This window comes from Psittacula echo, assembly GCF_963264785.1.
Source record: "Psittacula echo genome assembly, chromosome: 1".
Classification (NCBI taxonomy): Eukaryota; Metazoa; Chordata; class Aves; order Psittaciformes; family Psittacidae; genus Psittacula; species Psittacula echo.
This window is the reverse complement of record NC_137735.1, coordinates 83,390,191-83,415,383: the sequence shown is the minus strand read 5'-3', so window position 1 is coordinate 83,415,383 and position 25,193 is coordinate 83,390,191. Positions and strand designations below refer to the sequence as shown.

The 25,193-nt window shown below is 39.9% G+C and overlaps 1 protein-coding gene across 1 annotated transcript in view; it reads left to right on the top strand.

Annotated features, from left to right (window-relative positions):
* Positions 1-4,177: 4,177 nt before the first annotated feature.
* The window catches only part of TSPAN9 (tetraspanin 9), a gene marked incomplete at its 5' end in the record, with an annotated part of 125,260 nt that continues 104,244 nt past the window's right edge, over positions 4,178-25,193 (top strand). The window contains one exon of the mRNA XM_080621093.1: positions 4,178-4,248. Within this exon, the coding sequence (XP_080477219.1) occupies positions 4,209-4,248 (40 nt within the window). The remainder of the gene's footprint in view (positions 4,249-25,193) is intronic.

Below are 25,193 nucleotides of genomic sequence, written 5' to 3'. Positions count from 1 at the left end.
AGCAGAAGGACAGAAGCTTTGCTGATGTGTAGAACTGAGGATCCCAAAGTGTGTTATAAAGAAAAGTGTTTATTGCCATTCCCCTTCTGGATGTGGGATCCCAAAACATTGGTAGCACTAAGTGATCTGATATAGCTGCCTGTCAAGTAAGACCCTGCTGGACCTGAGAAGCCAAAAATCTCCTACAGCTAGCATGCTGTGGTTTCTTACTTGAACTGTTAAACCACATGCCTTCATTTGAAAGTGTAAATTCTAATGAAAAGTTTATTCACTATTCACCTAGCTGCTGCTTTTATTCCTGTTTTTTATAATCTTGCTTTTAATAATAAAATATGTGCAAGACCTAGGGTATTGCATCTTTTACCAAGAATTTCACTAATACATAAGTGCTAAGCAGCACCTCCTTGATTTGAAAGGTGAGGCAGCAAGGAATTATTGTTTAGGGCTATTTCTTCTTAGTGAACATTTATTTGTCTGCTGTGGAGTGTCATCACATATTCTGTAACCCAGAGTCACTATAATCAGAGGAATGCAGTGTAGGTTGGGGTGTGTTCTTATCTGTTGGCTACATCTCTGTAAGACTACAGCTCCTTCTCCATTTGCAGTAGGAGGGCAGTTGGATTGAGATGAAGTGTTGCAGTTCCTGAACTTAATCCAGAAATGACAAAAGGCAATATACCAGTCTGATATGTTTTATGCATAGTGGTCCTCACCACCAAGGGCCTGGCTGATTGCCAGTGAGGACCTGAGTAGGGCAGAGTTTCAGAATGTGCTTGTGATGGTTATGAATGTCAAGTTTCTGTTGCCTCTGAAATGAGATGTAGTAACAGCTGTACATTCCTATCCTGTTGTAAAGCAGGAATGGGATTCATGTTCTGATTCATATTTATTTGCTAGAGTGAACTTCTGATTGCCTTCCAGATGGTGGTCAACTGACTCTCACTTGGGTGTCTTGAAAGTGCCTGTTACATCAGAAAACTCCAGAAACTGGGAGTGAAGGAAGAGGGAGAAGAATGGTCAGCAGTCTTCAAAGAGCCTTACTAGGAGCCTGGGTTGATGAGACGTTTGTTGGCTATATAAGGCAGCTGTAACCCAGTGTGAAAGGATATAATCTCTGTGTGTGTGTGTAATTCTGTTCTTGGTTCTTCAAACCGCTTGCTGATGTTGGTACAGTAGTTTTATCAGCCTCTGCTTCAGTATTCCTATCTGCTAGATAGCATACTGCTTGTAAGATGTATTCAAATTGACAATTAAATACACTCTCATACAGCCAGTTACTAGGGATTGAATTTCTCTATTGTAACTTTGTGTAGCCAGTATGCAGAAAACACATGTCCACATGAAGCAAAGGAGTAGAAGAAACTAACTTCGACATTTTCTGCCTTTGTTTCATGCAATGCGTCATCACCGCTATTTGTTTAACAGCTTTTGAGCAAGCTTTTGTCTCTACAAATAAGATACTAAAGGTGTCCCCGCCCGTGGCAGGGGGGTTGGAACTAGATGATCTTTAAGGTCCTTTCCAACTCAAACCATTCTAGATTCTTGCAAAAATTACTGTTCTTTATTTCCTCCTCCTCGCTTCCTCCCCCCCCCCCAAGCTTGTAATAACCTTCTGATTCAGAAAGGACTCTGTCTCCCTTTGCCTTGTGTTCACTGCTTTATCGTTTCCTGTCCTCAGGTTCTCAGCCCAGTCTAATTACTGTCCGAGCAACAGCTGCTGCCTCTGCACTGCTGAAATCTCTGTGTCTGTCCATTTCAGTGAATTTCCTTTTCATATTCAGGCTGAGCTGAGGCATACTCTCTGCCTGTGTCTCTTGTTTTTGTCTCCTGATATGACATAAATTATTTTGGTGTATAGTTTGCATTAATAAGATGGAAAGAAAAATTTCCCTACAAAAAAACAAACGAGCACTGCACAAAACTGTATTGTGTGAGACAGTGGCTCGTTTGGAGCCTTATTTTGACATCCTTAGATTGGAAAAAAAAATCCCACTGTGCATCTTCATGTCTCACTGAACTCTTTCTTTAGTGAGTTAAGATCAGTTCCCTTTCCCACCAGCTCATTGTTTGATCAGGAGCATGCAGTTTTCCAAGATGCAGAGCAACACAGAGGGATGTTGTGTCTGTTCGTATAGCATAAGCGTATATATAGAAAGGACAGGACAGCATAGTCTGAAAATATAATTAAATGTAATTAAAAAAAAAAAAAGTGGCAGGAAAAACATGCATGTGTTACTCTAATGCTGGTCCTTTCAGAACAAAGAACAAATGTGGCTGCTGCTACTCCAGTTGCAGCCTGTTTTTCTTAGTCTATAAGTATGCATGAGAAGAAACAATTTAACAGACAGTAAATGTAAAATCAAAAAATAATTACCAGTAATGTGTTTACGGATGGCCTTCTGTCAGATTGCTTTCTTTACGCTTTCTTTGTCCACTCTGAAGTGCATATAGTAAGTATAATATGAAAATAAGGGATAGAATTAAAAACCCAAGCCAGGCTCTTTTTTGCTTTTGTATCATGTGTAGAATGCCTTTAAAAAGGTTAGTTTCTTTTACATGTTTTGTTTACTTAGATTGTTTGTCCCTCTACATTAGAAATGCAGATGCACCAGCAGTATGGTGGAAGCGCGACTGGTGTTAGTACAAAGTGAGGGAAACAGTGGTGGGAAGTAAGCGTGTAGGAAGCACATCAAAAGCTTTGTCTCTTCTGTTTGCCACGTGTCTTTTTTTTATTTTAAAGCTATTTTGCATTTGTTTTATTTGCCATTAATGTTTACTCTTACAAGCTTATTTTTCACAGCCCTGGAGACCAGAACCAGAATCTCCATTCCCTTCCCTCTCTCCTACCTTTGCTAATGTAAACTAGAATTAAGAAAAAATGGAGTTTCAGAAAATACAGTATTACAGAAAATACAAATAAAAAATTGACAACAGGCGGTAACACTGGGCACATGTACTGGTGCATCTAAGGAATTGTGGTTATTCACTGAGGCTACCTAGTATTGCATGCTTGATCTCATTCAAAGTAGCCTTGGAGCTGACGCTTTCATCTTCTACCCATTCCTACTCTTCCACCAGCAGATGATGGTTTTCTCTGTTCCTACTTAAATATGTTGTCAAATTGGCGTACACATGGGAATTTGTAGGTGACACAAACATTTGAATTGTCTCCTTGTCAAGGTAAGAGATGTTTTTTCGCTTTTTTTCTTCACAAGGCAGAAGAAGTGAAACTTGCCATTTGCCTGTGATTTCTTGATGACTGTCTACTGCAGGAAGTGTGTGAACCCATAATAGTCACTGCTTGATGTGCAGTGCATGTGTACTTGTTTCTGCTGCTTTCTGTATGGATACCTAGGAAGCCTGGTCATTATTAGGGGACTGACAGATCTGATAACCTGATAGAGATGTGGCTGCTGCAGCTCTGTGTCTCCCAGTGCAACCTGGCATGTATGAGGCATACATATGTATTACCTGGATCCCTTCCTTCCTCTGCCTTTTTGTTTCCTACCCTAAACATTTTACAATAATTCTTGTACAAACCCAGAATGATCTTGCTCTGCATCCCATAATGTGTCCCATGCTCCTGGGCAGTAACTTTGCTTAATCTGTAAGGTAACCCTGAGAGCTTTTCCAGTTGACTTACCTGATTGGCATCACACCTGGTTAATGGTGCCGATGGTTCTCCTGGAATACCCCTAGCAGAGGGCTGGAGCTCTGTTTTCTCGACTGAGTTTTTGGAAGTCCCTGTGCCTTTTTGCTCATATGTGTTTATATGTGTGCATAAAGGCCTTTGAGGGGATTATCATTCTCCTGTTATGGCCCTGGGAGTAGCTGCTCAAGGTGTTACTGGGGTTCTCGCACCTGCTGTTGCCTCTCTGAGCTCCCATGTGAGTGTTTGCTTATGAACATAATTACACCATCAGCATCTACAGGAAGGTGAATAAGTAGGCACCAGTCTTTGTGTACAAATCATTTACACACAGGGCAGAAGAAATTATTATTTTTTTTCCTCATGTCTCTTTTTGTATGAGTCTTACTCAAGAATTCTCAGCTATTGGGTAGCTGCAGAACCTCTTTGTGTAGTATGTGACAGTGGTTGATGCTTGGCTTTCTGGTCAAATTTTCATCTATTTTTTTTGCTAAAGGGTTTTCTGTAGTGCTCTTCATCAGTGTGTTTTCATGCTTGCATAAAGAAGATCCATGATGTGATGAGTGATGACCTGAGAGGAAGGATGAGAACTATTCTAGGTAATTTATTTATGCACTACTACTTTTTTCACTTAACTGGTGAAATATAAGTGGGATGAAAAGGGTGTGGGAACTCCAAATATACGTTGTCTTAAGTGGTTTTGATCCAGCTGTTATTTTGGCTCCAGTACTCCCGTATCTCTCTCTCTCCCCCCCCCCCCCTCTTTTTTTTCTCCTTCCTTCTCCACCCTCCAGTCTGCTGCAGCTGTTAGAATTTCATCATTGTCTCCAAATGCCACATTTCCCATTAGCACCACAGCCCCTTGTGTGCTAAGGGGAATGTCATTTGTGTGCTTTGCATGTGTATTATTGTTAGGTGATCTGCAGCCAAAGCAGTGCTTAAATCCTTAACTGCTGGAAGGCTGAATTCCTTGGAAAGAGGCACACATAAGATGCAGAAACATTGAAGGGTGAGATTTGTAGACTTGCTGTCAGAAAATGGTTACGCCTTTTTGTTCCCATGCTCTGCTTTTCAGATGCCTTTGCACTGTAGTTAGCCTAATCAGTATTTGATTTAACACTGGATGCCTGCATATTTATTCCTTTTGGTAGTTTTACTGTCACTTCATTCGTTGGCTGTCACAGTTGTATCCTATCTTAGGATATCTTTTATCCTAAAAGAACAATTTGCAGGTATGAAACCACTGTCCATTTTAATATTCCTTATGTATCAGTCGATTGTGTTATTTTTAAAGCTGATTTTTAGGTTTGTGTAAATGTGTGTGTTTTGAGTCAATTGCTTTTGTGAAGTTCTTTCTGCCCACTAACTTAATTTCTGCTTCATATCCATTTTGTACTTACCTTGTCTTCCCAACAAAACTCTGGCGATGCCTTTGCTCTTTCCTTAGTCTCCTGCAATTAGATTCTCTGCTGGATTCCTGCAGGCCTGGCAGTGCAGTTTAATTTGGACTCCAGGGTCAGCTTGGAGTTCTAACTTATTTGTACCTTGGCTCTGTCTTGCTGTCTTGTTTTTCGTATCTACATAGAATCAGTGAGGTTGGAAAGGACCTCTGGAGATCCTTTAGTCCAATCCCCTTCCTTAAAGCAGATCATCTAGAGCAGGTTGTGCAGGTCTGTGTCCAGTCAAGGTTTTTATATCTCCACTGGAAAGTATTCCAGTACCTTAATCATCTTTGTGGCCCTTTACTTGAGTCACTTCAGTGTGTTCATGTCTGTCTTGCACTGGGGAGCCCAGCATATGACATTGTACTCCAGGTAGAACCTCACCAGTGCTGAGTAGAGGGAAATGGTCACCTTCCTTATGCTGCTGCTGATGTTGCTTTTCATATAGTCCTGGATACTGTTGCCTTCTTTGCCTCAAGGGCACTTGCTTGATCACCCTTTGTCCACCAAAGACTCTTGAGTTTGTTTCTGCAAAAGTGTTTTGCAGTTGGTCTGCCCCTAGCATATATTGGTGTTTGGGGTTATTCCTCTTCAGGTGCAAGACTTCACATTCGCCATTGTCAGTTTTTGCGGGGTTCCTATCAGCCCACTTTTGCAGCCTGTCAAGGTCCCTGTGAGTGATGGACAGCGGTGTATCTGTGTATCAGTGTGAAAGCAGAATCTTGCCAGGTGATCTAGGGAGAGTGAGTGTTTGTTGGATGCAGTATGCTTTCATTGTGTGACGTTTAAGAGAGTGTTCCTCCTCTTCAAGGCTTTTAGAATTCCCCGCTGATGAGGAGTGTATGTATCTTTTCTGCATTTTAATTATTCAGGAACGATGTCCTACACTACAAGAGTGTTTGCTGATTTAAAGGCTGAAATGAACACTACAAGTGACTACTTTTCATGCTTACCTTTGATTCTGTATGTCAAAGAGGTGAAAACCCTTATAAGACTCTAAGAAGACCAGAGGGCTGCAGGTATTGTCTCCCATTACATCACGAGGAATGCTCAGCACATTTTGAGTTAAGGGAAATGTGATTTTTTTTTTTTTTAATAAATATGGCTTTGTGACTTTTTTTGACCCTTTTTTTTTAATTGTACTAGTCAGAAAGGAGCTGCTTTCTTCAGCAGTCTGTGACTTGTTCATATGTGATTTTGATATGCTCCATTTAGGACAGAGTGCTCAGCCCTCTTACACCTGATGTTGAATGCTGTTGGTTGAAAATTGCATTAGCTATGGCTGATGTTCACAGTAAGCAATCCTGAAAGTGCATTTTTACCTTGTGTTTCTTGACCTAAAGGTTGTGGGGAGATCACTTGAAACAGTGCACTTAAACTCTGCGAGCACTGGTCTGAAAACAGATGTTAAAAATTGATTGCCAACTTGCTTTGAGGATGTGGACTTAACTAGTTTGTTCTACTAACAGTGTTTTTTATGGACTTACCTGTTACAAGTCTCACCAAGTCCTGTCTGCTTTCTCCTGCCAAATAAATATTCCCTAATAATCCCCAAATCTGTTCCTTCGTTTTCATTATGTATTTGCTTGTTTAATAAATAATATTTTTTTCTTCAAGAAGCCTACACTGACTTGCATGTGAGCTGCTTCTTGGCTGAACCACATAGCAGATTCTGTGTAGTGTGATGTATTTGTCAGTGTTCTCTGAAGAACCACTGGTACTGTGGAAAATCAGTGCTATATAATGATGTTCCTTAGAGCTGTGGAGGTGTTTTGGGAGAATAATATGAAATAGATCTTTCATGTCTCTGCTATGATAAAGCAACAGGGAAGTAGTTAATTTTTCCTGCATTGTACTGAACTTCTGATGTCAAAGGCTGAGAAATTCTTGGCTATTTGCAGGATGTGAAGTAGATCTCCCTGTAGAAGTTCACTGCATGTGCCTTCCTGCTTGACAGTACGGCATTAGTATCTAGTAACCAGTTCATTTAAACTGTTGCATAAACATTCTGAATAATTGTTTCATAAACAATCTGAATACACATTTTGAATAATTTCCTTTTAAATTTCAGTTACTCTAATTTATTTTCCATGAGTAGCTCTTTAGAATGTAATGGAATAGAATAGACTATGTCACTGGTATTTTACGTCGGTTTAACTTCTGCTCTGTCAACATCCGAATGGAGGAATTTCACACATGACCTGCAGCACCATTCCCAAGGAAAGAAGAGGAAGGAAATGCAGATTTTTGTCCATGTCGCTCACTTATTAATAGGTCCCTGCAGAATACTAAAGAGCTTCAGTATCATTAGGGTTTTTTTATTATTTTTATTTTTTAGCTAAAGAGTCATACGTTTCACATACACAGGATAAGATCCCTCTAGCTTTGTACTTTTTCAGGAGAGTTCTATATTATATTACGTGTTTCTAGCTGCTGGTTCAAATTTCTAAAGTAGGATTTTTCTGATTACAAGCTAAAGTTTGAATTTCCAGCCCCACTGAATCCCCCTCCAAACTTGCTGACTCCACCAGGCAGAGTGATATTCTAGCGGATTTGTTAATGTTCAGGCTACATTCTTACCATTCCTTTCTCACAGGAAAATATCTGTAAATAGCTCTGTCTAAAATTTCTTACTCTGCTGCATTTCTGCTCACTCTCAGGAAGCTGGGTGCTTTCTTTAGTATTCTTTGTATATGTCTAGGAATAGCCAACTAAGGGTATGGTGATGCATCAGTGCCATTTGGGTAAAGGAGGATGTGTTGAAATAAAACTTTGCTACCTTTTTTTAAAGGTGCATAGTGTCACTTTATCCTTGCATGTCTTAAGGGAAATTTTTATTTCTAGGTTTTAACCTTAAAATAGTATTATTGCAGCAGTAATTTCTTTGTTTCCTGCAAGAGTCATTGTTTCTGTCAAGGTTTACTGCTTGAATCTCACCTGGAAGTGTTTGGATTTTTATTTTTTTTCCAAAATATTAAAAGATTTCTTAACAAGATTGTGGATAACTGAAAGTTTTATAAATGGACCTTAAATATGAATTTCAGAACTTTAAGCAAACAAATTTCAAAGGTTAGTATTGTTATTCTTTGGACCACTACCAACCCCCATTACACTGGTAAAGTGTTTCTGTGTTTATTTAAAGAGTTCCTGCTTGACATTTTTGATGGTTAATTTCTTAAAAAACCCCAAATAATCTATTTGTTATCCACATTAAAAACTTGGTAGAACACCTGAGGAGTGCTAGGTATTTCATATTCATCATGGATATTATCTTAAATTTCTGATGTCTTTTTGTGACTTTTCAGCCCTCTTAAGGATTGCTGTGTGAGTCGGTCAGCAAGTTAGTCAGGATATTGTACAGCACTGTGCTGGGGCAAGAACAAAATGGGTTATGGCTTGGTTTGAGAGAGTTCTGTGGATGCTCCAGCTTTTAGCTGTGGTGTGGCTGCATGATGTCTTGTCTCAGAGGTGTAGTTGAAGCACGAGTGTAGAAAGCTGTGCATTATCTGTAGTCTTAATGTATGAGGATTCCCCCTGCCGTGGTTTAAACTCTGTCAGCCCCGCAGTCTCGCTCGCTCACTCCCCGCCTTTTCTTCCCCCTGCTCCCGGAGGGATGGGAAGGAGAATCAAAAGAATGTAACTCCCAGTTGGGTTGAGATAAGAACAGTTTAGTAACTAAGGTATAACACAAATCACTACTGCTACCACCAGTAATAATAACGATAAAGGAAATAACAAGGGAAGAGAATACAGCACCTCACCGCCCACCAACCGATACCGATACCTCGCCCCCCAACCCAGCAGTGTTCTAGCCCTTCCGGGAACTCTCAGTTCTACATCCTGGGCATGCTGTGCTGTGGTAAGGAATACCTCTTTGGCTAGTTTGGGTCAGGTGTCCTGTCCCTGCTTCCTCCCGGCTTCCCCTCCTCCCTGGCAGAGCATGAGACTCACAAAGTCCTTGGTCAGAGTAAACATTACTGAGCAGCAACTGAAAACATCGGTTTTATCAGTATTATCCCCAGGCTGAAAGTCAAAACCACAGCGCTGCACCAGCTACTAAGAAGGAGAAAAAATGACTGCTGCTGCTGCTAAACGAGGACACCCCCCTTTCTCCATAGTTCTGTGCCTGAGTCGGATGGAAAGCCTTATCGCATACCTCAGCTGTTGAGAGTTGGAACTTTCTTTATTGAAAGGGTGGGATGCCTGTAGCTGATGGGGGTCCTGAGCATGGGAAGTCATGGTCTTCTTACAAACACCACTGTGGGGATTTCAGGTTTCTAGTCAACCTTGGCAGTTAGACACCTGTATGTAGAAAGGAAGGTATTGTAATTGTGTATTTTTTGGAAATGAGACTACAGCAGGTAGGCAAGTATATACAAGAAGTAAGACACAATAATAAGTACAGATTCTATCTGGTTTAAGGTAAGATCTCTTTGCTCTGGTTGGATGGCAGCTTGGACTTAGCTGGATCTTATTTTTTTTATTGTGATAATTTATACTGAATTTAATTGCATAGTACTGGCAATAATAGGAATATTATAAATGTAACAAATCTTCTGCTGGGTACTCTATAATACCAGGCATTTTTCAAGAGCTGGCAGGTTTTGTAAAGGCTGAATTATCATGCAAACTATCTAGGAGCATATAATTTATGCCAAAGGTGCTGTAAGATTGCATAAATTTAAGACTTTTATTCTGAACTACTGCGTTCATACGCTGAAATAATTATAGGGTGCTGATGATGCAGCACCATATAAGAAAATGAATGACTGAATTTTACTTAAGTCTATTGTTTAAGATAAAACTATGCTACTGTATTAAAAAAAATAGAATAGAACAACCCTGTACAAGAAGATGAAATGCTGTCAAGTCATAGACCATAACACTGGAACTGGGAGTTGCTTTCTTTGGAGAAATTGTATTGTTTTTACTTTCTTTCTTTCAAGCATCCTTGCATGATGAAACAGTTCATACAAATGTTGAAATTTGTGGAGATCTCTGTTGTTGTCCAGCTGAAAAATATTTGTAAACTATGAAAAAGATTTAAGGAATAAAAAAACCCCAAAACACAAACAACCAAAAAAAAAAACCCCAACAAAACAACAAACCCAAGTTACATCTGCTCTGAAGAACAGCCTGGAGAGGTAACCTTCAGGAACGAAAGAGCTTGGACAGTCAGTTGACAAGGCAAAGAAATGATGCTGAGAGATGGCTCATTTGAAGCCATGTGTCAAGCCTTTGTCAAATTGAGAAGCAGTATCACTCAGGAGTCCTTCCTTTTGCAGTGCTTTGTCCCGTCCCCTTAGGTCATAATGCACATTGGTTATCTGTTAGTATCCTACAGCTGTGTGGCATTTGTGTAAAGCTGGGTTTGGTGTTGTCCCAGGCAGAAGAAGCAATGGAGCTGAAGAGGAGAGGGGAAGTGGATGCTTCCTTGGTATTATAGCGATTTTATTCTACTCCATGACTTCTTGCATGATGCCCTTACATAAGGACCCTGAGTGCAAGTACAGTGTTAACAAGAGAAGTCTACAGTGCATCGCAAATAGTGACCCCTTCAGCTATTTCTCACTCATCATGAACATAAAAGAGAAATGAAAAAAGTAGAGTGGGGGGCGGGAGGAAGTAATAGATAAATAGCTGATGCTATGCACTTTCCAGGTCAGCATGGTACTGACAAACCAAGTCCAGTCATTCTAGAAATTTTTGATAAGAGCTCAGGCACTTGATGTTTGAGGTGACCTTGTCTAGTTTGAGTTGGGATAGGTTTATCTTATCAGCTTCACATCAGCTAATTCTGAACATTCTAAGATTCTTTGTAAAAATATACTTAAACTATTTATCTCTAGCAGTTGCCAGCACAGAGGGGTGTTGATATAAACATACATACTGGTGCTCTGTTATCCCAGCCTTCCAGAAAACTACTGGTCAGCAGCAACAGCGAAAGGTAAATTTTCTTGTCTTCAGGTGATTTAGGTGAGGTGTGTGAACTAAAAGGCTTTTGTGGAACTGTGCTGCATTCTTGTATGATAAATTCTATTCCAATTTTGTTAAAACAAGTGAAAGAACTGTACAAAGCTTGACAATTGCAATAGAGTGACCTGGTGGGGTGACCTATGGAGAAGGAAAAATGAGCTGCTGCACTTTTTTCTTTTTTTTTCTTTTTTTTCCCCTCTCTCATTTGTGCTGCTTAAAGAAAGCTTGGAAAATTATTTCCATGTTTTCCTCACTCATAACAATAGAAACTCAGATTTGGCTAAACATCAAAAGACATTTTCAGTAATAGAATAGTAGTGTCATTGTATCTTTTAAATTGCTTCAATTTGGAAATAAATTATTACATAAAGATAACTTTTATTGTTTTTTTGGGGTTTTCCAGGTTTTTTTTAATGTAATTCCACCACTTTGGAATTCTGTGAGAAATTTAAGGATGGAAGAACCATAGCTCCACAGCAGAATTATACATTTTTAGCAAATAGTGAAAAATTTTATCACTCTGCTATATTAGAGAGGTCCAGAAGTCCAAAGCATGTTAAGCAAAGTACTTTTATTTTTGTAGTGCAGTTTGAAATTGCCAGCTTTATGATAATCTAAATAAAAGGGAAATGATCTGATTTAATATTGTTTTGCATTATTAATTTAGTTGTTACTCTGGGGAAAAACAGATTGGATGTTAACTTTGGTGTTAGTTTTGTCTGGGAGAGGGGAGAATAGGAAAATGGGTTTTGCTACTTCTCATCATATACTGAATAGCCGAGAATTTTAATTTCCATGTGGTTTGCATTATGTTAAAAACTCAAAAATTACTTGTTTGCTGGTGTAATATTTAATTTAGGATTATGCAAAATTGGATATGGCTTGGCATCTGCAAATGAGTTAAAACTATACAAATTTGTTATATGGTTACATAACACTACAGTAATTGTGCTAGAGGCTTAAAGAAAAATGTTTTTAAAAGCATGATTTGCATTTAAAATTAATATTAGGGTGAAGCATCTATAGTATGTTGAACTGCATTTGTTAGTCAATGTGTTAAAGTATAAATATGGAACTTCTTCCTGTATATTAAATTAAGGGGATTTTTTTAGATAGGAAGAAACCAAGCTTCTTTTTCCCTGTTCATATATACTTTTTTTTTTTTTTGATTGATTTGTTTGTTTGTTTTGTTAGCTTGCAGCTTCATGTGAGGTGATGTTATGTGTTAACCCCAGCTGGCAACTTAGCACCACCATGCTGCTTGCTCATTCCCCTGTGGTGGGATGGGGGAGAGAATTGGAAAGGTTACAGCGAGAAAACTGGAGGACTGAGATAATGACAGTTTAATAGGTAAAGCAAAAGCCACACACACAAGCAAAACAAAACAAGGAATTCAGTCACTGCTTCCCATTGGGAGGCAGGTATTCATCCATCTCCAAGGAAGCAAGGCTTCATCTCGTGTAATGGTTACTTGGAAAGACAAACTCCATCACTCTGAATGACCTTCCTTTCCTTGTTTTTCCAGCTTTATATGCTGAGCATGACATCAGATGGTATGCAGTATCCCTTGGGTCAGCTGGGGTCAGCTGTCCCAAATGTATCCTCTCTCATCTTCCTGTACACCTTCAGCCTATGCACTGATGGGGAGCTGTGAGAAGCAGAAAAGGCCTCAACACTATGTAAGCACTGCTCAGCAATAACTGAAACATCCCTGTTTTATCAACACTGTTTCCAGCACAAGTCCAAAGCATAGTAGCCCTATACCAGCTACTATAAAGAAAATTCACTCTATCCCAGCCAAAACCAGAACAGGTGGTGATGAAACAGAAGTAGTTGATTAGGCTGGAATGAAAACAGCAGCTTCTCAGAAAATATTGCTGCTGTCAAAGATGACATTCTCCAGTTCTATACTTCATTTGGCGGCAAACCTGGAACACTTGAATATATTTATCTAATTAAAAATACTTTATTAGCTTAACAATTTTTTTATCTTGGAAATTTTCATAACTTGGAATTTTTAGAAATTTCATTTTAATTAAATGTATGTATGCCTTATACTTGCAGGTATACCTGATTTACTTAAAGCATCGAGAGACAATGCAGCCACTGGTCATAGCCAGTATGGGTTCATGAGCTTCTAACTAGTCCTGCGAGGAGCAAGGAGCTGGACTTGATGATCCTTATGGGTCCCTTCGAACTTGAGATATTCATGATTCATTCTTTTTTGCACTGTGTTTGAGGACAATGACATGGCTCTCATTTAAAGTGAAGCAATCACCCTCCAAGTTGTGCGCAGTATTCTAAAGGATTTATTTTCTTGCAGTTACTCTGCCCACCTTAGTTTTTCCAGTCTTTGTTTTTAAAAGATGGCTGTTGAAAGTCAGCTATGATATTGATGTAGCTTTTTGCATTTGAAAGATGAACAGAAATCTGGGATAATGTTAATTCCTGCAAGGTCTGGTGTAAAAGTGCTGAAATGTATTTTTTAGCTGCTGTGCAAGGCTGTTGCAGAGGCCAGTTTCCCATCAGGGTTTGAATTTCAGAATGAAAAAGACACATGTGGCAAGCAGTCCCTGCATTGCTATGTTGCAGCAGAATCCCATAAAGTGAGGTATCTGTAATTCAAAACTTCAAGAGGGATCCAGCTGAAGCAACAAAGGTCCCACTTTTGGCATTCATGCAGCAGCTGCCTGGGCATTGTGCCATTCGTCAGAGGCAATACATATTCCCTCTCAATCCTGCTGTGATTCCCTTCCTCCCTCCTGTTTCAAATGCTTTTGTAGAGCTGAGCAGTGTGAACTTTCATCAGAGGAGGTGAAAGTGGTGTTGCTCATTCTGAACATGCCAGGATTATTTTCCAAAAGTCCTACTGAAGCTTTGTTCGTGTTTTATTCCTCATGGCTGCTCGCTTGTAGCCCTGGAATTGGCTTGCACTTTGGTGTAATTACACAAAAAAAGCTAAAAGCCTTTTCCAGGCAAAGAAAATTAATTTCCTTTTATTCTGAGCTGTACTATATTACCAGTAATCCAGTTATATTCGGTCCTTTGCAAATGAAGACCATAAAAGACAAACAGCTTTGATCAATCTCAGTTACAGTTGCCATCATATCCCATCCTTAGAGGAAATATGGATGTTTTTTTCAGGAACAGTTGGTACAGTTTCTGAATGTTGAACTTAATTTTTGTTGTTACATGTTAAATTGAGAGATTTTTATTCCCTCATTTTGTGATCTGTAGCTAAAACCATAAATATCATCTATCTGTCTTCTGGAAAAATTAAGGTAAACTCCAAGTTTTTCATAATGAAATAAATCTTAGGGACCTTTGCACAAGAGCAGCTGTGAGAGCGAATAGCTGATGGGTGGTCCCTCTCCATCAGGGAATCTCTCTTTTAAAAGCCTGCTGATGTGAGGAGACTGATGAGCATTTAGATGAGGTCCTAGGGGATAAGGCAACTTTCCCTTTTAATATATACTGTGATAAGATTGTTGTGTTTAAAGCTTGCTTCAGCTGTTTCCCGCGTGACCTTGATAGCCACGTACTGAAGTAAGAAATGGTTGTGGTAGAATAGATGTGGAAGTAATGCTGATTATGAGTAATCATATGTCTTGATGGTTGAAAGAGCATTTCTGGGTCACGCTGCCCAAGATGAGATTCTTGGTTAGAAGCTTGAAATTCAGGCTTGAAGATAGTTCCCTGAATTGCTCTTAAATTCTTCAAGTTGTAGAGTGTTGCCGCTCACCTTTTCTTGCTAGCCATCTTACACCAAGAGGCTGGATGACATCTGTGTAATAGTCTGTAATAGTCTCTCTATATCTGTATCACTGGCTTTCATCCATCCCAGGTGGGAAGTTCTGCCAGCTGTTGCCAACTGATAGCTTTCTGGTGGGCTGTGGGAAATGAGCTACCTTCCAGGCCTTAGTGAGCAGAGGGTTTTGGTCCTTACTTGGCAATGTCAGCAGAAGTGCTGGGGCAGAAAGAAACCCAGGAGACTGAATTCCTTTTGAACTTATATGACCAGAAAATTATGGCATGTGTTTCAGAACAGACTACAAGGGAGGGCTAAGCTACAAATAGACTTTGTACAAGCACAACAATATTGTTTTCACATAAGAAGGTGTTAAAAGAAAATACAATAAAACCTGTAATAGGAATAAACTACACTGGTTTATTAAGGTTTATTGAGGAAGAAACTGAAAGAACATTACTGAGGTTGCAGAAGTTAAGCAGTGATATGAAGTAAAATTCAAAGGGAGCGGTTCTAACACTGGGGGAAAACACAGCCTTGGCACAGATTAAGTGAAGAAGGTACAGAACCTCCAGCGTTGGAGGCTTGTAGGAACATGGATTGTGCAAGCTACACAGATGGAGAGTACAGCCCTGGGTAGTGAGTAGGTATTTGTGCAATTTTTGTGGGGTCTGGCAGACATGAGATGTTTCCCACAGAGCTGTGAGAGGTAGCGCATTTCTTCCTCTGCTGGTCTCTAGGGGAGCAGTTACAGTACATCTCTACCATTCCCCAGCTGTGAGTGTGGCATGCAGCATCTGGCAGAACTGGAACTGGGACACAGCTTCCTGCTGAGCAGATGTCTGTATCTGTTGATACTGCTTTTGGAGAGAAGAATATAGTAAATGAATTGTTGAGCCTTACTTGGCTGTGAGTCTGATTCTGTGAAAGTTACGGGAGCAGTGGGATTAAGGTACGTGACTTGTTCTGTTGCCTTATGTGCGTTCAGTGTGATGCCACTTTTCCATTCCCTGAGATGGCATCTCATTGTCTTCAAGGGGAGTGTGCTGTAACATACAGCCAAGGAGCACCTGTTTTGCTTTTTACTCATTGTTCAGTTGTAATTGGTGCATGCAAATTTATCTCTGCTTTGAAGACAGCCTGTAATGACATTATTGTGATGACATTGCAGTGCTTCATAAAATTTTAGGACTTATTTTTCAGAGCACTCATTTGATGGAAAGTGGAGGGTTGCCTTTTCTCCACTGTCATGCATGGGAGTTAGACACAACTGGCTGCCCAGTTTCAGACCCTGTATTTTTTAGGACACTTGGTGTTAAATCACAGCCCATGTTCACAGTGCAGGTCCCACTGTAATTGTAAGTGCTTGGCCATTTTGCCTGCAGACCAAACTTGGTCTCAAGTAACACAACTAAGAAAGAAGGAACGTGATTAGTAGGAACATAACTATGTGAGGATTTTTGCTATGTATTGCAAAAAAACCCTCTGTGGTAAATGTTGGAGTTGACTGTCTTGACTTGCAGAACAATATTCCTGTTTTGCAGTCCAGGCCTTCTCTGTTGCAGGTCCTGTATCCTCACATGTTAGATGATCAGGTTGCACACGCTACTGCTTTCTCCCTAGAGCAAGCTGGTTGTGCTCCTGGAGTGTGGAAGCCACTTTTATTTTCACAGAAAGTAAACCTGTAATTGTATGAATGGACCAGCAGTGGGCTGATAATGGTTCCCAGTGTTTAAGTGGGTGAATTAGCAATTGTAACGTCCTTTTAATGTGGATCTTGGCTTATTATTTCTCATGTTTTTAAAAAACAAACATTAATCCCACTCAGCTCTTCCGTAATGTGTTGTGCTGCTATCGTGGTCTGTAGGCAGCCAGTTCTAGATTCATGGCACTCATCTCTGCCCTTTTTGCTGATGGTGCCTATTCCATTTCTGTTTGCTAAGTGCTTGTCCTCTGTGTTGGTCGCTTTGCCATTGGGCTTTGCAGCTATTAGCTGTGCAGTGGGATATTTAAAAAGGCAGTTGGGTCTCACAGGCACTCCTGTAAGGAGTGAGTTCTTTCTTGGAGGAAGTTCACCTTCCCTCAAAGACAAGTTTGTCTCTACTATCAAGTTTCAGTGGTGACTTGGGTATCTGTGGTTTTTATTTTAGTCACCTTCTCCTCTGGCCTTGTCACATGTCTGTGCTCTACACATTTTTTCATATTTATGTTCTTGTTTGTTGTTGATCTGTGCCACTGGTATTTCTGAGGGCTTTCAGTATAAGAACCTGGGTTTTGCACACGATTCTGGTGAGCTTTAGAACTCCTTCTGTACAGTATTTGACAAACCACCATCTTAAAGTGGAAAGCAGACATGAAGGTACATGAACATGTCCCTGGTATTTAGCCCCTGTAAAGACAAATCACATTTTATAAATATAGTTATGAATAAATTTGTTGATATTTTCATCACTGCAAATATAGCCTGCTGTTGGGATTGATTCTGGTATCTATGAAATGGTTGGCTTTTCTTCACTTGTGATGTTTTCTCCTTGACTGTATAATATGATTGTAAGTACCTTTTTTTTGTTGTTGTTTTGTTTTAGGGAACATTTTGCCTGAAATGTCGCTGTGCGTGAGGATAAAGTGTAAAGTGATGTTGTTTTGAATGTCCCTTCTTTGCTCATGAGGTTGATTCATATAACTTCCTAATAATGTTATGTGTTCCTCCCTATTTTCCTTTAGTATCTAAGACCAACCTGTTGAACGCTTCTGCAGCCTCAGAGTAATTTCATGATTACTTGCTCCTTCCATAAGAGGAACAACCTATAATTGTTAATTATTTCCTTAAATAGTTAGCATTTTTCATGGTGGTGTTCACCAGGACCTGTGTTCTAGCACCCACATGAGGAACAATGTGTGGAGAAAGAGAATTTATTTCTTCTTTTTTCCTTTTTCATGTTTATTTTTAATTTTTCTTGTCTTTGTATTTTTTGTCTTATTTCTTTTTTATCCTTTTTTTCATATTTTTCCTTTTTTATCCTCTTTTTACTTTTTAATTCTTTCTAATATTTCCTTTTTTCTTCTTTCTTCTTTTTTTTCTTCCTTTTCCTGTTTTTTTCTCTTTTTTTTTTTTCCTTCTTCTTCCTTCTTCTTCCTCTTCTTTCTAATTTTTTTCTCTATGACTTTTTTTCTGCTATTTTATATAAGAAGTCTTTCAGTCTAAGGCTGTGAGGTCCTTTCCAGCCTCTGTTACAAAACATAAGGATCTGCCTTACTGTTTCCTTTCCTCTTTAAGACTTAAGTGCTTATTCATTTCCCCCACTCCCACCCCCCCCTTCTCGCCTTCCCGGTTTCCCACTGGTATCTAAGGATGCAGTGCTTCTGGCGTTTGATACGCTTGGTCTTACACTTTCTATTTGAGCAGAGGTTCCTGTCATGGGATAGTTACAGGCTGCATTCCTGTGCTGGAAATAGATGCTTTCTGCATAACCTGCTTCCTTATACCATCTAAAGCCTCTGGTAAAGCACTGTCTCCACTACTATAGATAGAGCAGCATGGGAATCATCAGAAGCTGACAAAGGTGACAATGAGAATGTAAAAGCTTGCTAGGTTTCTAAGAGGTGGAAGTTCAGAGGGTCTGTTGGTATTGAGATACCTTCACTGTACTATTATTTTTATTTAAGCTAAAGGAGAGAACCTGTCTTTTTCTTATTAGATATAGACATATAAAAAACCTCAAACCAGATACCTTATGAGGCATAGAATGACTTGATATACACGCATTTGTAGTCTCTTCATTCTTCGCTGTGACCTTAATAGGAAATCATTCATCATGTGCTGCTTTTGGTTTTGCCAGAAGTTGTCTTCTCAAGAACAAAGCAGCAAACCCTCCAAATCTCAGAATGTATTCTGGTGATCATCAGTTGGCTGTTAAACTGTTGTTTTCTTCCTCATCAGAAAAAAGGGACTTACGGGGTTAATAAAAAAAGAAAAAAATAGTTACTCTGTATTTCAGGATCCTATAATATTAGGCAAGGACTGTTCTGTAGGCACCAGTTCCAAATTAATTTTTGCCTGTGATTCTGTCAACTGTGGTTTTTGCCAGTGGTTAAAAATGACTGCGGCTGACTTTGGGAAATGAACTTTTCTCGTACGGATATTTGCTTCCCATCTTTAGAACAGCACTTCCTTTGTGTCTTAATGATTCCAGCTCTTTGCTGCAGAGATAGCTTCAAGTGACAGGGCCCAGTTGTTGGAGGCTTGAATCATGACAAGCCTAGATTCAGCATCCTGCTCCTGCCAGAGGTTTCGGGTGTGAGCTTTGGCAGTTGCCTTGGCATCTCTTTGCTATCCATGAAATGGGATAATAAGCACGTCTGGCTGTACAAGAATATCCTCAGGGTACATCTTCAAGAATGGAGAGATATATATAGGCTGTGTATGTATCTTTTGAATACACTGCTTTTGAAGCTGACCTTAAATCGGGATTGCTGTGGTCCAGCCCTGCCCTCCTTTTCCTTTAAGCATGCTTTCCTCTGACTGCGAGTACCTTGAGGAGCTGCCCTGGCCATACTGATGGTGCTTTATTCATAGCGGTAGTTTGTGGTCAGCTCAGCTTCTTGGAATGTCTTACTGATCAGATTTGAATGCCAGTACCTGGGAAGGGCGGGGCAACTCAGGAGTTTGGATTTGCAATGGCTTTAAGTAGTCAAAATCCTGCAACCTAGAAAGAGACTGCGGTGTTAGTGATGAAAGAATGATGTTGAGTAAACGTCTGTATACAGAGCAGTACAAAGACCTTGTTCTCCACAGACTTGGTGTGCAGGTCCCCCTGGCTTGAAAGCTATTACAGAATGGTAACTTCAGTTAGAATTCTTAGTTTTCCCTAGTCTCCTCTAAGTACCTTGAGAAATTTTCAACCTCCACCCACAATCTATGTTCACCTCCCTGTGCTGAGTCTTCATGTTGTTCTTAAATACACAGGAGGATACTTTCCCTCTCTGTTTCTTTTCCAAGACGCTACAAGTGCAAGGCTCCTCCCCTCAAAAAAAAAGGCTGGGTGGAATTGAAAATTAGCATATTTGATTTGCCTTGGTCTGCAGCGTGCAGGGTGTGAGATATTGTAGCAAGCATGTTGATAATGCAGTGTTTCACTGAAGAGTAAATAGTTCTTAAAGACATCTCATAAGGAACAAATCCCTGGGAAAAGTAACTTTTTGCTGGCAAGCAGTCCTGCAGAGGGACCTGTGAGTTGCTGGGTCAACAGCAGGCTCGATCAATATGAGGCAGCAGTGTGCCCTGGCAGACGAGGGCAAACCACATCCTGTAGTGCATCAAACACAGCATAACCAGCCAGTCAAAAGAAGGTGATCATTCCACTATATTTAGCATTGGTACAGCTTCACTTAAGAGTATTGTATGCAGTTCTGGGCCCCACGACTTAAGAAGCATGTGAAGGGCTTTAAATATGTCCAGAGAAGGGCCCTCAAACTGATGGAATGGCTGGAAGGCATGTCCTGTGTGTAGCAACTAGGGACTCTGGGTTTATCTGGCATGAGGAAAAGGAGGTTGAGAGCCAACCTCAATGCCCTTTAGAGCTTCCTGAGGAAGGGAAGTGGTGCTGGTCTCATCTCCATGCTATCCAGTGACAGGATGCATGGGCATGGTTCAAATCTGTGTCAGGGGAGGTTCAGACTTGACATTGGGAAACATTTCTTTACTGAGAAGGTGGTCAAACACTGGAACAAGCTTTCTAGAGTGGCGGCTGGTGTCCCAGGCCTGTCAGTGTTTAAGAAGCATTTGGACAATGCCCTTAATAATTTGCTTTAACTTTTGGTCAGCCCTGAAGTGGTCAGGCAGCTGGACTAGGTGATTTTTGTTGGTCCCTTCCTCTTCCACTTTAGTTATTATTTTCTGTTGCCACTGGAGTCATTGGACTGTGCCAGGTACCAGAAAAGCACTAACCTTGGCAATCAAGCAACAACTAAGCAAAGTGAAAAGCAGCTTATTGAAGTGGCTAACACATGGAGGAGGAGACATTTGACCAAAGTCTCCTATTTTTACCCTAGTGTTAGAGAAACTGAAGACAGGTAAGTTGCAGACAGGATCATCAGCATGCAGTGAGGAAAAGCTGATGTGTAAGTCTTAAAGGTGGAAAGAGATGCTAAGCAGAGCAACAGAGAGAAAATCTTCCACAAACAGGCCAGGTAAGAGAAAATAAATAGGAATTCAGACCTAGAATTTCGTGGAAATGCAAATACATACAAGAGAAAAAAAAGCAAAGATGTAGGATGCAAACACTGTTGTTATGCCTGAGGGAAAGGAGCACAAAAGGGATGAAAGGGAAGGGCAGACAGGAGCAAGCCAGCTGTAGGAGTTTAGTCAGTTCAGAAGGCTGAGATTTTACTAAGCCAGGAAAAGGTAAATACATGCAAAAAAGGAGGAAGACCTTCTGATATGTATGCTTAAAGCCTAAAGATAAAGCTCTGCCTTGGTTGAGCTTTTAAACACTTTCTATTGCTGCTGTTTACACTAGATCAGGAAAGAGATTTCTCAGTACTGGATATATTGCAGGGAACACGGAAGACAGAGAAATGAGTGAAGATGGTCTGTTTTTTCACATGCACACTCTGTCACAAACAAGGTTGAATTATAGAAATACGCATATACAACTGGATCATAGTATGACTTTAGCTTTATATATAAAATAGCTTGCACTATCCCTTGTACTTTCTGTCTTCAGTTTTATCTTAGTATTTTTCTTATGTACTGGATGACTCAGTGCTGTTAAGGTGTAGCGTATTGCTTTGTTTTCTTGCCTGGTTTTGTGCATTTGTAGAATGTAACAGTTGTAGTAAAAAAACCCTCACCACCAAACAAAACCAACCAAAAAAAAAAAAAACCAACCCAAAAAACCCCCCGGAACCTACTGTGAATGTTGTTGAGCATTGCCTGAGAGCTGCAAAAGCTGTGTGTGGAATGATGAAAATTTTTGAGCATTTTGGGATCCTTTTTTCAATGACTGCATGAGGGAAGCCTTTAAAGTGAGCTTCTACGGCATTTCCTCTTAGCCATGCTGCTTTGATTATTGCATTTGTGTTGACTGCTGTTCAGCTGACAACGTCAGTCAAACTCCCTCTAATGTCTTTAGCTGTCTCAGCTTCAGAGGCCTGGCTCTCAGATAAGGCATGTAATTTATCCTGCTTGCTATTATGATTCCAGGGACACCTGTGCCTGATCTTAAGAATCAAGTTCAGTTGTGTGCAAAAAAGAAAATCATATTTACTTAATCCTGATAGGCATAAAATAAAAATGATGGTCATTGATACATGAATATTCTGCTGCTCAGTCAAGTCATGGCCCCTTTATGATGGGAGTCCATAAATTTCCTTGTAGAACGCTCTGCACTGGAAAAGACAGCCAGGGCCTTTTGCACATACCTAAGGTTCATGAGTGCAGCTGGCAAACTACCATGACCTGACTTGTGAATATTCACTTTCTGTTACTGTTGGTGGTATGTACTTGAGGTTACTCTTCTTGCTGCAGGGGTGAAGATATGACCATCCAGCTCCAATTCCTTTATCATTTAAAATTCTGCCAAAGCAGAATAATTCAGTTCTGATTTTCTTTTGGACTTTTATGGTTGACCTCATTAAAGATTTCTCATGCCTTTTCCATGTTCCATCCACCCAGACTCCAAGATCTCCCTTACATCCCTTTCACAGGGCCATGCAGGATAAGAACACAGCACGCAGACTGCAAGCCCAGTGTAATGTGCCTACCTGTTCTTCACACAGGCTCCGGGTCAGTTTTGCAGACTGTTCCATCTTGCTGCTATTGATACCCCAAATACATGTTGCTATGTGTTGAGTTTCCAGGACTCATGGCACCGTGCGTGCTCCCTTCCCTTCCCTCAGATTTCACTGAAGTTGATAGTCTGGTTGCATAAATCTTATTTCTATAGAAATCCAGAGTGATCTGGGGAGAGAGTGGTAAGAAGCCGTTGCTGTTGCCATGTTGCAAATTCCTTTATAGCAAAGAATTAGATTTTTTTTGTTTGGTTGTTCTTTGTTCAGGAAGTGCGGAGGCAGAGAGGCCACCAGGATAAACTAGAATTGATCACTGAATGACTTAGGGTTATCACTGACTGTATTTCTTTTAGAGCTTGAAAAGGAAGCTCCGCTAACTTTTCCGTGTTCACCCCCTTCTCTGACTCTTGTAACAGCTTTGAGTGTTCACTTACATGTACTGACATGCTGAAATGAGACTGCTAAACATCTCAGGGAGACCCGATCCTATTAGCAACAGAAGAGTTGCTCGTTTTTTACTTTTTTTTAATTCTGTAAGAACTATGCCATGGGTTTTTATTTTGGACTGTAGCGAGTTGTTTTTCCTGTGAGCCAATGCTAGTTTAACATAGAATATGCTTACTTGCTGTGAGAAGAAGCTGTTGTCAACCTGCATGGCTACCCATATTAGCCTTGAAAAGATGAATTATGTCAGGGTTTGAAAATTTGTTTGATTTTGTAAGAATGAAAGACATGTACAGCACTGTAAAGGTATGTGCATAGGATTCTTTAACTTGATAATCAAAATTAATTGTGTTTCATAGTCACGTGAATACTGGAAGTTTGGAGGTTAAAAAGATTTCAATTCTTTCAGGAGTTCCCTCCAAACAGCTCTTCAGCATTATTAGCACCCAAGGAACAAACCCATGTTTGTTTTCTTCATATTTTATCTTTTTTATAATATAATAGTAAAAGATACAACAGAACACTGCAGAGGAAGTGTTTTCACAGTATCACAGTATCACAGTATGTTAGAGATTGGAAAGGACCTGAAAAGATCATCTAGTCCAATCCCCCTGCCGGAGCAGGAACCCCTAGATGAGGTTACACAGGAGTGTCTAGGCGGGTTTTGAATGTCTCCAGAGACAAGCTTATGCTTGCCATTTGAAGAGCTTGTGACAAGGAAGTTAGAGATAATGTGAATAATAATCCTTTAAAATCCGAAGGAAAATAAACACCATGTATGTCTGTTATAGAATGAAACATCTGGGTGGGCTCAGCCCAAGGACAAGACTGTAACAGTTAAGGGCTCTAACAATAAAGCAATCGTTTGGGGATGTGGCCAGTTGTAGCACCGTTTTGCTTGGTAAATTGCCATTTTCCATTGAAAGTAGTAATTTATTCAGTATTTTAATGAAAAGTTTTATTAATCAGACAAATAAACATTGTTCATATGCTCTTTTAGCACTTAAGGGAACAAGAGCTGCTAAAGTCAGACTCCTGTCCAAAATGTTTTATTCACTCTTATTACAGTAGCATCTGAGATGCCTTCAACTATGGTTTGAGGGAGCAAAACGATATTTCTTTCTTCTTCTTCCCTTTATTTTCTCTCCCCTGTTCTCTAATGATTGGTTTTGTGCCAAGTTTCGTGGACTCTCTTCCTCACTGGGGCTATAAAAAGGAAACAGTATTGTAGGAAAGCTGTAGTGAGGGAGTTTCTACCATCTCTGTAAGCAATCTATTCCAGTGTTTAATTCTTCTTCTACCAAAGGCTTTTTTTTTTTCCCCCTTATATTCAGAACAAATTTTCCCTTGAGGAACTTATTTCTATTGCTTTTTGTGTCAACACGCATCCTTGTGAACAAAGTGCCACCATCATCTGTAACTGCCTTTTAGTTATTGGAAGACATTAATTAGCTTTCTGGAAAATGAGAGTCATTTAGCTGTTAGGCAGGGCATCTGTCCTGACCACAGTGTCTTCCTAAATCCCTAATATTAACATTTTATGAGCTGACAGTTTTATTTCAAAATAGCATGTGCCATCTCTTGAGGGTATCTTCATTTGGAATTCTGTCCCTAAGCATGTATCTTTTCTCTTCTATAATAGAAGTCAGTGGTTTAAGATTTCCTAGTATTGAGAATTGTGCATCAATAATGTGCTTTGACTTTTCATTTCGAAAGGTCCCTGGTTGCTTTAAAAATGAGGTTTACAGATTGTGCATAAGAACTACTGGTGACCAGCCTATGACATCTGAGAGGGAATCTGGTTGACAGAACTTTGCAGCAGTAACCTAGTAGTGTACCATGTCAGGCCTTAAGTAGTCTGGGTTTTTTTTAACTACTTGAGAATGTAGGACACTGTTTAGAAATCTGTTCTGGATTCTTTGGCTCTTCAGTATTTGTTCTTTATATTAAAATAAAAATAACTGGACCTTAAATATGAAGGATGTTTAAAATGTATGAAGATAGTTCTGTGATAGACATTTTGAAGGCTCTGGTGCCTGGGAACAATTTGTTAGGGAACAATTACAGTATCACAGTATCACAGTATGTTAGAGATTGGAAGGGACCTCAAAAGATCATCTAGTCCAATCCCCTTGCCGGAGCA